The sequence below is a fragment of the Pollicipes pollicipes genome, unplaced genomic scaffold (assembly GCF_011947565.3).
Source record: "Pollicipes pollicipes isolate AB1234 unplaced genomic scaffold, Ppol_2.1 Scaffold_3087;HRSCAF=3621_pilon_pilon_pilon, whole genome shotgun sequence".
In the NCBI taxonomy this organism is placed as follows: Eukaryota; Metazoa; Arthropoda; class Thecostraca; order Pollicipedomorpha; family Pollicipedidae; genus Pollicipes; species Pollicipes pollicipes.
In genome coordinates, this window is record NW_023596225.1 from 25,815,037 (window position 1) to 25,826,501 (window position 11,465).

General features: G+C 59.9%; 1 protein-coding gene across 1 annotated transcript in view; it reads left to right on the top strand.

Moving 5' to 3' along the window:
• The window catches only part of LOC119089949 (dorsal-ventral patterning protein Sog), a 56,988-nt gene extending 45,669 nt beyond the window's left edge, over positions 1-11,319 (top strand). Inside the window, exons 8-15 of the mRNA XM_037212751.1 lie at positions 752-971; positions 2,793-2,842; positions 3,230-3,341; positions 7,128-7,289; positions 7,636-7,769; positions 8,535-8,712; positions 9,160-9,314; positions 9,643-11,319. Of these exons, the coding sequence (XP_037068646.1) occupies positions 752-971; positions 2,793-2,842; positions 3,230-3,341; positions 7,128-7,289; positions 7,636-7,769; positions 8,535-8,712; positions 9,160-9,314; positions 9,643-9,849 (1,218 nt within the window). The 3' untranslated portion in view covers positions 9,850-11,319. The remainder of the gene's footprint in view (positions 1-751; positions 972-2,792; positions 2,843-3,229; positions 3,342-7,127; positions 7,290-7,635; positions 7,770-8,534; positions 8,713-9,159; positions 9,315-9,642) is intronic.
• The last annotated feature ends 146 nt before the right edge of the window (positions 11,320-11,465 follow it).

The window sequence follows — 11,465 nt, forward strand, 5'->3', positions numbered from 1 at the left end:
TCGCTCGGTGGTGGGTGGCCACCAGGAGATGCCCACGTGACAGACAGCCTCGGACTCGGACTCGCGCGTTCAGAACGCGCGAGTCCGGTGACTTATGTCCCGCGCTGCAGAGTTTGAGCCCCTCGGCTTCGCACTCGAATGGATTCACGCCACTTACTGCTCGTCGACTTCACTCCTCTGTTCAGCCGCATCCGTCACTGCTTACTGTCTCACTCACGGCTTTTGCCCGCTACTCGCTGGCCGGTCATTTTCTAACATCTGACAGAGCTGACAGCGGCGCCAAGCACTCGCCCTTCGTCGGGTGTGGATGACGCCGTTTTGCTGCTTTACACATTCTTCATATGGCCGCCGAACTGTGGTCTCATGTCTAGGTAGTTGTCAAAGCAATCAAACGAGCGTTGGCGGTGCTTCGTTATCCCCCCATCTCTTAGCGTGAGAAACTTAAACGCCACCGACCATAGTAGTTAGCACACATTATTAAAGTAATAGACTCGATTGCACTCTTTGTTAGTTGCTATTGCTCATGTACTTTATATTTTATGGCTCTGATAATTATGAGTTAGTGTATGGCTTGGAAAATGACCGTTGCGATATGTTTCTCATCAGTATTTAATGGCACTTGTGTTTACTCTTTTTATTACATTTTATTTTTGTTCGTCACTGTCATTTGTATTGTCATTAGTATTGCTGTTACCAACGCGATGTTATCTTTGCCATTCCCTGATCGCCATGCTGACGATGCTGCCGCCAGGTGGCAGACCGAACACGTGGCAACCGGACGCATCGAGCTAGTGGAGTTTCCGGGCAGGAAGCGTCGCGAGCGCGTGCTGGCCGAGTTCGGCGGCTCGCGCGCGGAGAACCGCATCAACAACCTACCCAAGACGACCATGATGCGCATGGAGAAGGGCCTGACGCTCGTCAAGGTGGTGCCTCTGCACGGCGACGACGAGATGAGCAGCAAGCACGCCAAGGTGAGGCTGCCACCCTGTGCTGGTCGGCCGCTGCTGCCGTGTGGCGGCCGGCCGCTGTTGCTGTGACGGGTGACGCGTCGCGGGTGCCTCCGCGACAGCTGACAGCTGGTCGGGTGGCGGGCATCACCATGCAGAGAACACCGCGACGGCGAGGACTGACGGGTGACTCCGACGATGATACGTGCCGCATGGAAATTAAACATGTGGCGCCGCGATGAGCGACGGGTGACGGGTGTGTGACAGATGTCTGCTCATCCGTGGCAGATGGCACGCGCTCTATGGGGAGTAGGGGAATATTTTTAGGATATGGGAAAGTTTTGGAAAAAAAGAAGGTTGTGTCTTGACTATGAGGGGCGGGGCCACTGGTGTCAGGTGTGACATGGCGAGTGGCGGCTGGCCCGTGACGGTCCGTCGGCACCTGTTGTTGTGGCGGGTGACAGCTTCCGCCTTGACGGGTGACACGCCCCGCTTGTGAAGAGGCCAGAGATGGTGGTGGCAGTCGCAGACCGGCTTTCACGTGGAGGGCCGTGCTGGGGTGGTGTAATCACTCTTGCGTACTGATATTTTATATCAAAAACTTACGAGCTGACTGACCAGAAAAAAGTGAAAACCATCACATTTTATCGACGGCGGGTAGTGAAGCGAGCAAGCGGAGACTGTCACACAGTCTCGCCCATGAGCGGGCTCTGTGATATGCAGGCGGCCGCGCAGAGGCTTCTCGCCGACAACAAATGGCGCGCGCCGTCAGGAGTGCTTCCGCCACTCGACACCAGTCGCTCTGTGCTGCCTGGTGACGAGGATCGCTACGGCAGGCAGGCGCGGCCCTCAAGGTCAATGGCAATTGGCTTGACTTGGGTGGCAGTCACGTAACCGTTGTTTACGACCGGTGGCTTGAGCTCTGGGGCGGGGCAGCCGACAGCGGCACTCAACTTTTGCCACCAGCTGATGGGTGGTCGCGGACTGGGCGGATTCTCCGGCCGATTTGGATTCATTCACGCCGTCGAGCAGCATTCAAGCGTCGTTTGCTGCCTCTTGTGTGTGAGCGGGGTATCTGTGTGTCGGCCGTGATTGCGGCCAAACGTCAGCACTGCGAATGCAGCACATGCAAGGAGACGTTTGGATAGGGAGTGTTGCGTTACCCGCCGTCTTCACTTGACGATGTAGTGGCCAAAGTTTTTGGGTGTCTTTGAGGGCAAGTACAAAGATTGTTTTTGTGGGCTGGCGTCCTTACAGAACATAGTTTCCTTTTCATCGTCCTTTTTCAGGGCATTCATGTCGTAAAAATGTACTGCGCCACTTTTTGTTACGTGTACTGTATGTTTGTATGCATGTATGTATGCACTTTTTGTTTGTTACGTTTTGAAGTGCCCTTTTTGTGTATATTTGTAGTTTGCATACACTCTACATCGTCGTAAACAGGACATGTTTAGATATTTAATGAATCGTTCTCAGTTGATCGATGTTAATGAGAGAGAAAATTTGACGCGTTTGCGCAGACTTTTTCATTGGTACAAAAGGTACGCATATTTTCTTACCCCCCCCCCCCCCCCCCCACAAAACTGTTGTGCTATTGACCCGAAGCTGCGGACCGGTGCAGCTTTTCTAACACTGCAATTGATATTCCACTTGCTTTCATTTGATGTGCCATAAAGCATGTTTCCAAGTAACATCTGTTGGCTCGGCTGTTTGAGTTCGATCCCGACGTTTGTGTTTGACTACCGGAACGCGCACCGCTGTTGGGCCGACAAAAAAAAATGTTGCGGTCCGCTGGCCAGCGGCCAACGGGCTCTGCCTGGCAGTGGCCACCCCGCGGTGTTGCAGCAAACATCTGCCTGCCGCTCTGTTTGGACATTGGGCAGAACAAAATGCAGGTCCTCGATTGAAATGAAACGACTTGGGGGTTATCATTGCACTGCGCGCGTCCGCAACATTTCGTTTCTGAAAACGACGGAGGATGCAACCGACGGGCTACCGCTGTTCGCCACCGGATGCTGTCAGTCGAAATGGGGTACAAACGGTCTTGACTGATAGGCAGCAACTGCTCCTGAAGCTGTTTTCTTATGCTGCAGCCAGATTGGTCTGATAACTGTAGACCAAGCCAAACTTCCGTTAATCCCCGCTCAACTGTGTTGGCATATCAGCTGTACCTGCCTGTTAGCAGTCCCAAACAGCAGTTTTGTAGGACTGACGGCAGTGGTGGCAGTGAAAGACTAGTTTGTCGTTCGCGGAGTGTGTAACCCTCCGTTGATTTCTTGCAGGTGTTCGTCCCACAGAGCTGCTTGCCAACGCGACGAGTCCACATGCGTGGGTACTTCAGCGACCAGAGCGAGGAGAACGAAATCAGACAGTCATACGACTGCGAATATGAAGGTAGGTCAATGGCAGCCTTCTCGCGTTGCCACTCCCAGCGACAGACGCGTCTTGATTACGCAGAGTAGCTATCACAGCGAGTGCACGAGTATTTCCGCCAAAGGTCAGGATCTCGCTCCTGCCACAGAAACCTGTCCCTTCCCTCTCTCTCTCTCTCTCTCTCTCTCTCTCTCTCTCTCTCTCTCTCTCTCTCTCTCTCTCTCTCTCTCTCTCTCTCTCTCTCTCTCTCTCTCTCTCTCTCTCTCTCTCTCTCTCTCTCTCTCTCTCTCTCCTCTTCTCTCTCTCTCTCTCTCTCTCTCTCTCTCTCTCTCTCTCTCTCTCTCTCTCTCTCTCTCCTCTCTCTCTCTCTCTCTCTCTCTCTCTCTCTCTCTCTCTCTCTCTCTCTCTCTCTCTCTCTCTTCTCTCTCTCTCTCTCTCTCTCTCTCTCTCTCTCTCTCTCTCTCTCTCTCTCTCTCTCTCTCTCTCTCTCTCTCTCTCTCTCTCTCTCTCCTCTCTCTCTCTCTCTCTCTCTCTCTCTCTCTCTCTCTCTCCTCTCTCTCTCTCTCTCTCTCTCTCTCTCTCTCTCTCTCTCTCTCTCTCTCTCTCTCTCTCTCTCTCTCTCTCTCTCTCTCTCTCTCTCTCTCTCTCTCTCTCTCTCTCTCTCTCTCTCTCTCTCTCTCTCTCTCTCTCTCTCTCTCTCTCTCTCTCTCTCTCTCTCTCTCTCTCTCTCTCTCTCTCTCTCTCTCTCTCTCTCTCTCTCTCTCTCTCTCTCTCTCCTCTCTCTCTCTCTCTCTCTCTCTCTCTCCTCTCTCTCTCTCTCTCTCTCTCTCTCTCTCTCTCTCTCTCTCTCTCTCTCTCTCTCTCTCTCTCTCTCTCTCTCTCTCTCTCTCTCTCTCTCTCTCCCTCTCTCTCTCTCTCTCTCCTCTCTCTCTCTCTCTCTCTCTCTCTCTCTCCTCTCTCTCTCTCTCTCTCTCTCTCTCTCTCTCTCTCTCTCTCTCTCTCTCTCTCTCTCTCTCTCTCTCTCTCTCTCTCTCTCTCTCCTCTCTCTCTCTCTCTCTCTCTCTCTCTCTCTCTCTCTCTCTCTCTCTCTCTCTCTCTCTCTCTCTCTCTCTCTCTCTCTCTCTCTCTCTCTCTCTCTCTCTCTCTCTCTCTCTCTCTCTCTCTCTCTCTCGCGGGCATGACGGTCAGCCTCAGAAACCCGCGTCCGTCACAGAGACACTGGGCGTCGGGGCAGTGTCTGCCTGACGTATCCGTCGCAGAGACGCTTCCCTGCCGCAGGCTCAGGGGCCCGCCTCATGAAGACTTCCTGAAGACTTCCCCCGCGGGCGCTGCGGCCGCCACGGGAACACGTGTCCTCCGCCGTCCGGGCAGCCGTCACAGTGCCGCGCGGCCGTAACGGGTCGTGCGCACGTCGGCCCCCAGCAGCGCGTTGGGCTCGGAGCCCAGTTATTCCTGGCGGCCTGACTCAGTCGCGCCGAGTCCACAGCCGAGTCACTATTTTGGGAGTCGTGAGTCAGGCGTGGTCGAGTCTTCCTGCCCGCGGGCGCACGTGGACTTGTCGCCGAAAATAGCCGGCGGTCCGGAGCGGCCCGGTGCGGGACCGGCCGACGCCAGGCGGCGCTGTCAAATATTTTCATAGTCGTACAGATAACCAAGCGAAGCGGACGATCAATATTGACCGTCTGCGGCGCCGCTGGCGGCGTTGGATGCCGGAAGACGTCGCCGGCCGCTCTCGAAGGCGCCTATTCGGCCGTCCGCCGGCTGCTCTTGAGGGCGCCTCCTCTGCCGCCGCCGGCCGCTCTTGAGGGCGCAACGTCCGCCGCCGCCGGCCGCTCTCAAGGGCGCCCTCTCTGCCGCCACCGGCTGCTCTCGAGGGCACCCTCTCCGCCGCCGCCGCCGGCCGCTCTCGAGGCGCCCCCTCCGCCGCCGCCGGCCGCCGCGCTCGAGGGCGCCCCCTCCGCCGCCGCCGGCCGCCGCGCTCCGGACGGGCGTCTGGCCGCGTAGCACCACCGTTTATCTGATTCAATGCCAGAGGTGGCCGGCCGGCCCGACAGGCTTTTAGTAGGCGCCCCATAGTAAACAGAGGCGTTACGGCGGCGGCGTCGCGGTGAGGTAACGGGTCTGGCTGGCGGCCGGACGGGGACCGGCAGCGGGCGGCGGCAGACCAGCCGGGCATGACGGCCGGACGCTGCGTCCGGGGCCGGGTCTCTGAGCGGGTGTCTGAGAACGGGTCTCTGAGCGGGTGTCGGAGAACGGGTCTCTGAGCTGGTGTCTGAGAACGGGTCTCTGAGCAGGTGTCTGAGAACGGGTCTCTGAGCAGGTGTCTGAGAACGCGTCTCTGAGCGGGTGTCCGAGAATGGAGCTCTGAGCGGGTGTCCGAGAACGCGTCTCTGAGCTGGACACCGGCCGTATCACGCCCAATGAGCTCATCACGGCGTGCGGCTTTGAGCTGTGTGTCGCGTGGTATGTTCATCCTGTTGAGCCGCCCCCCCCCCCCCCCCCCCTCCCTTGGCCGCGCGGCTGCTGTTTCTGTCTGTCGGCGGGGGGAGGTTCGCCGCCGCCGCGTGAAGGCCTCATTACCGACATCACTCAGCAACAGCGCTCCAACAGTCGCGCGCACGCGGCGCTCTGTATACACTGTAACGGACGTGATGACGGCAGACAATGGGGTATCAACATGATGTCATCATCCGCGCCGGTGCATCGCTTAAGCGCATCCAGATGTTTTGGTTTCCGGGAAGAACTTGCAGCTTTCGGTTCTGATGAGGCGAGATGCAGATGTATTGCATCCTGCACTGAATTGCATTAGGACTGAGCCCCGGCTGAGCGCAGGCTTTGACTGGCAATAAGCGCGCGGCAATCACGCGAGCTGGGTACAGCTGCGCTGACGCTCGGGCCGTGGCAGTGCATGGCACGGCTGAAATTCCTGAGTGCAAACAGGGCTTCATGTGGGATCCCGTGTTCCCTTATCTGGACCACTGCGTACGGTGGCTAGGTGCAGTCGCTCAGAACGCTATTTTTGGCAATGATAATACAGGCACTGGAGCAGCCTAACCGCCTGCAGAATTTAAATCTACCCAATTACGGTCTGTTGTTGCCGCCTCTTCCGCGCTGAGATAGGATCGCCATTTTGCTGCCGCTGGTCCAGTTTGTTGCGATGGTTTGTTGTTATCAGCGAAGGTAAATCGGCTTAAGCGTAGGGCTCCTTGGCTTTGGTTGTGGGCGTGATGACGTCTGTAGGTGCATGCTTTAGCAGGCGGTTCTGAACACCTGTATGTGAAGATGTTGCAAGGCGTGGAATTAACGTCAGACAGATACGTCACGTTGGACGTGGGCACGAATACCGTCGTCAAGCAATTCATTTTCCTCGCTGGATGAGCCACCGCCTACACGATACATGCAATACACTACAACTGCAGCAATGGACAATAATTGCTGAAAAAAGCTTTTCAAACCTTCGCATCCCAAGGCGACCACGATTAATTTTTCACTGGCGCTGATATTGGAGCAGAACATGATTGAACATCATACAACAACGCTGGCCGTTTGTCGCTCTTAGCTTGAGTCATTTGCCTTCGGTCCTGTAATTTTGTTAGCCTAATCAGCCTTATCTTGCGCTGTCATCCAGCGTATGCTCAACTCGACGAAATCACCGACGCCGAGAGCCGCACCTGCAGCCGGGCTGCTGCCGTGGAGCAGGCGTCCGCGTCGGCTGCGTGCTGAGTGCCCAGCTGCTGCCGGGCTGCTGCCGGTGGAGCAGGCGCATGCGCTAGCCGCGTACTGACCGCCGCGCCGCTGCCGTTCCAGAGCAAGTGTACGAGGACGGCGCACAGTGGGACGCCCAGCACGACAGCTGCCGCATCTGCAGCTGCAACCACGGCCGCGTGGTGTGCGAGAGGATCGTGTGTCCCGACATCGGCTGCGATAATCGGCTGAGCGTGCCCGGCGCCTGCTGCCCCGCCTGCGACAGTGAGTACACCGCTGCCGGGGGGGAAATACGGTTGTCTGACGGTCAGGGCTCGGACGGCATAAGGGCGTTTTGACAAGCTTGGTGTACGTGCCCCTCCAGCTCGCCAGTGGCAACGTTTATGTTATTAGTGAATCTGCGTGCTCGTTGTCATGCTGAGGTGAGCAGCTCAGTATGGAATGTAGTTTATCTAGGGATACACAGATCTCGCGTTACATTTCGAATTACGCCTGCGTTACTCCCCTTCCGGTAGATGGCAGTAGCTGCCCTCCACAGATGGCGCCCTAGCCACCACTGCACGTGCGCGCCACCGCTGTGGTGACTGACCTATGTCACGCGTGCGCGCAGACAAGACGGCGCCGGCGCCGACCGGGGAGCCGCGAGGCTGCTCGCTGGCTGGACGGTTCCGGCCTGTCGGCAGCATCTGGCACCCGTTCGTGCCGCCATTCGGCTTCGACAAGTGCGTCACCTGCGCGTGCGAGGTGAGTATCGCTGCGGGGCCGGTGCGGCCGCGTGGCCCGGCCTGCCCTGCGTGACCCGGCGGTTGCGCAGGCCGCAGCCTCCTGACCTCGCCGGCGTCCCTCGGCGTGTGAGACGTGGTGCTTCAATGCGACGATTTCGGCGGCACCGATCTCCGTTTCGAGGCACCCCACATGTGACGCGTGTCTCCGATCAGGCTGTCCAGTGTCTGACAAGATCTCGGTACCTTCCTCCGCGCGTGAGCCACCTGACTCCGTGTCCTTCGGTCGTGTGTCTGACCCCGGACTCGGTGCCTTCCTCCGCGCGTGAGCCACCTGACTCCGTGCTCTTCGGCTGTGTGTCTGACCCCGGACTCGGTACCTTCCTCCGCGCGTGAGCCACCTGACTCCGTGCCCTTCGGCTGTGTGTCTGACCCCGGACTCGGCGCCTTTTTCCGCGTGTGAGCCACCTGACTCCGTGCCCTTCGGCTGTGTGTCTGACCCCGGACTCGGCGCCTTTTTCCGCGTGTGAGCCACCTGACTCCGTGCCCTTCGGCTGTGTGTCTGACCCCGGACTCGGTACCTTCCTCCGCGTGTGAACCACCTGACTCCGTGCCCTTCGGCTGTGTGTCTGACCCCGGACTCGGCGCCTTCCTCCGCGCGTGAGCCACCTGACTCCGTGCCCTTCGGCTGTGTGTCTGACCCCGGACTCGGCGCCTTCCTCCGCGTGTGAGCCACGTGACTCCGTGCCCTTCGGTCGTGTGTCTGACGCGGCGGTGCGCGTGCCAGCAGGCGAGCGCCGGGACGGGCCATCCCCGGGTATCGTGCAGCAAGGTGCCGTGTCCGGAGCTGGACTGTCCGGGCCGCGAGTACAAGCCGCGCTCGGGCACCTGCTGCCGCCAGTGTCGGCCGCCGCCGCCGCCGGTGCCGGCCCAGCCGCGCATGCTGGCCAGCACCAGCCGAACCGGTGAGCGCGCCCGCTGCCTACACCGCAGACACCGCGTGCGGACCAGGGGAGCACACTTCACGCAGCAATGGCCAATGTCACAACCCGGTCAGGGGAGCACATGTCACACAGCAATGGCCAATGTCACAACCCGGTCAGGGGAGCACAGTCACACAGCACCCATCAACATTGCAACCTGATCAGGGGAGCATACGCCACACCCCACACACCAACGTAGAGCGTGGCTCATCCAACTGCTTTCCACATCTCCGTAGCCAGAAGTAACGAAGCTATCTGCGAGGATGCTGGAGCAAAAATGGGGCCTCTTTCCGAGTCTCCCCGCCCGGCAAACTCTCAGTATATGGCTCGGAACGGAAAGGCCGTTGGTTTAAAGTTGCGAGTGATTGTAGAGCCGATTATGGCGCCGTGTCACCGACTGACGCGGTGTTCTACCGCTTCCCTGTGCAGGTGAGATGCAAGATCAGGGTCGGGAGCTGACGCCCGAGGAAGTGCTGCAGGCCGGCGGCTGCCGCAAGTCCTCGAAATTCTACCGGAATGGCGACCAGTGGAACCCGCGCATCGTTACCATCGGCGTGCTGCCCTGCGTGGTCTGCCACTGCAGGGTGCGTGATGGGGGGACGATTGGGGAAGGGGAGGGTACGTCAAGCCAGCTGACACGTCGTAGCGGGTGGAACCGTGGGAGGCGTGCACTGGCGCACAGGACGGCGCTTAAGTGCATCGGTATCGTGGTTCGAAAAAGACGTCAGACCTGGTGTGGTGTTTTCAGCATTCTTCCGTGTTATAGTGGGCCCGTGCGTTATGCTAATATGCATAGCAATAATTGTATTACATCAAGCTGCTGCAGTGTTAGGCTGAAAACCGACGTTCATTTGCCGTTTGAAACCTTTCCACCCCCTCAAGCGTGTGTCTAAGTCCCGTCTCCGTCTGCAGGACCGCCAGATATCGTGCTCGCGCAAGCAGTGTCCGAAGCTCACGTGCGGCCTCACCAAGAAGCAGCCAGGCGAATGCTGCGACGTGTGCCGGCGATCGGCCGAGCCAACGGCGATCGGCGATCGGCCGGGCAAGGCGCCATCGGCCAACGGCGATCGGCCGGGCAAGGCGCGGCGGCGCCACGCGCCGCGCTACCGCCGGACGTAAGCGGCGTCGCGCGGCGCCCCCACCCACCCGCGCCCGCCGCACTGGCGGGAAGTACAAAGCCGAAACATTGCGTGCAATGTGAGGCGGCGCCGGCCGCTGGAGGGGACCGCGGCGCGGCGGCCGCGAGCCCAGCGGCGCCGCCCGAGACGCACCGGCGCCGCCGCCTGTATTCACCGGAGCGTGGCCGGGGCGCCACCTGTCTATAGCCGCGCCGGCGTCCGGGCCGGCGCGACGCGGCGCGCGCCGCCCACTGCGTACCTGTACATAGTGCCATAGCTGTAAGTGTCATAGCGAGCGGGCTGGCGGCGCCGGCCGGGAGCGGGCGGGGGCGCGGCGTTCTGCCCCCCGACCGCGGACCGTCGCCGCGCGCGCGGCCCAGGCGACACGCAACGCGCGACCGACGGGGGCGAAGATTGTACGCTTATTGTTGGTGCCAGTGGCCGGTGGCAGACGCAGTCCGATTATTTTTGTAAAAATGCACGGTGGACGCGGATCGGTTCAGCTTGTGCGCGCGGCTGGGGGCGAGCGGCGGTCGAGCGTTGCGCCGGCACTGTGTGTGACAGGGACGCGGGTGGGTGCGCTTCAAAACGGACCGGCCGCGCGAGCCGCGAGCGCGGAGCACGAGAGGAAACGGCGCGGAATTGAAGGCAGCCGATGAAGACGCTGAAGATGTGAGACGATCACGGCTGCTGCTCTCCTTCTCTGGTAAAGTTAGGCTGCAGGCGGTTGTGAGTGCAAAAGGGGGCATCAGCAAGTCATTAGGATATCGGCGTGCGTCGAGCCCGCGCGGAGTCGGGGGTGACCCGGTTGTTGTGAGTGACCCTTAGGCCACGCGACTGTGAGCAGCATCGAGTCAGATATATTTGTTCTCAGGGTCGTCTGTTATAGGCTCGTAGCGTAGCTAATCGCTGTCGTAAGCATTCGTCCAGGGGTGTCACGGCCATTGGCGTGGCGGCGCAGTAGCGAAGGCCACTCTTGTGTCGATTAACCGCGGAGGGAGGGCGCGCCGCGGGATGAGGGCTCCCGTCCCAGTCATGGCTTTAGGCTTTGTTCAGCTGTGCCGTTCGGTGGCGTGCACTGCGCTGGCCGCTCTGACCGGCGAGACCGGCCGGTCGACGCTGGCGCGTCCCGCAGCTGGTGGGCCCCCGTGTCGGCGCGTGATGCCCCTCCGCTCCCGGTGCGTGGAGGCAAGCAGAGAGGGAGAGCGAGGCGAGGCGAAAAAGGAGAATGATAACGAGAGAAACGATGGAGAGGTGAGCATGCGAACGAGAGACTGCGCGCGTGTGCGCAAGGGAGCGAGAGCGTGAGAGAGAGGGAGGGAGGAGGTCAGCGCAGGGGAGAGCGCGCGCGCCGCCCCAGTCGGCGCTCCCGGCCAGCCCGGCAGCCCCGGTGTACGAGATGTGATACTGGGCAGTGACGGCGTGGGCGTCGCCGAGCGGTCCGTGTCATGTAAAATACAGCCACACCATACACCAGTGTGTGCGTGTTTTCGTCGTGCGACGCCCGACAGCGAGCGCAGCAGCGCGGGTTCAGCGGCGGCGAGCTGAGGCTGTGCGAGCGGTGAGCATGCCTCGGCCGCCGCCGTGGGGGACCGCAGACACAGTCAGGTCGAGGAC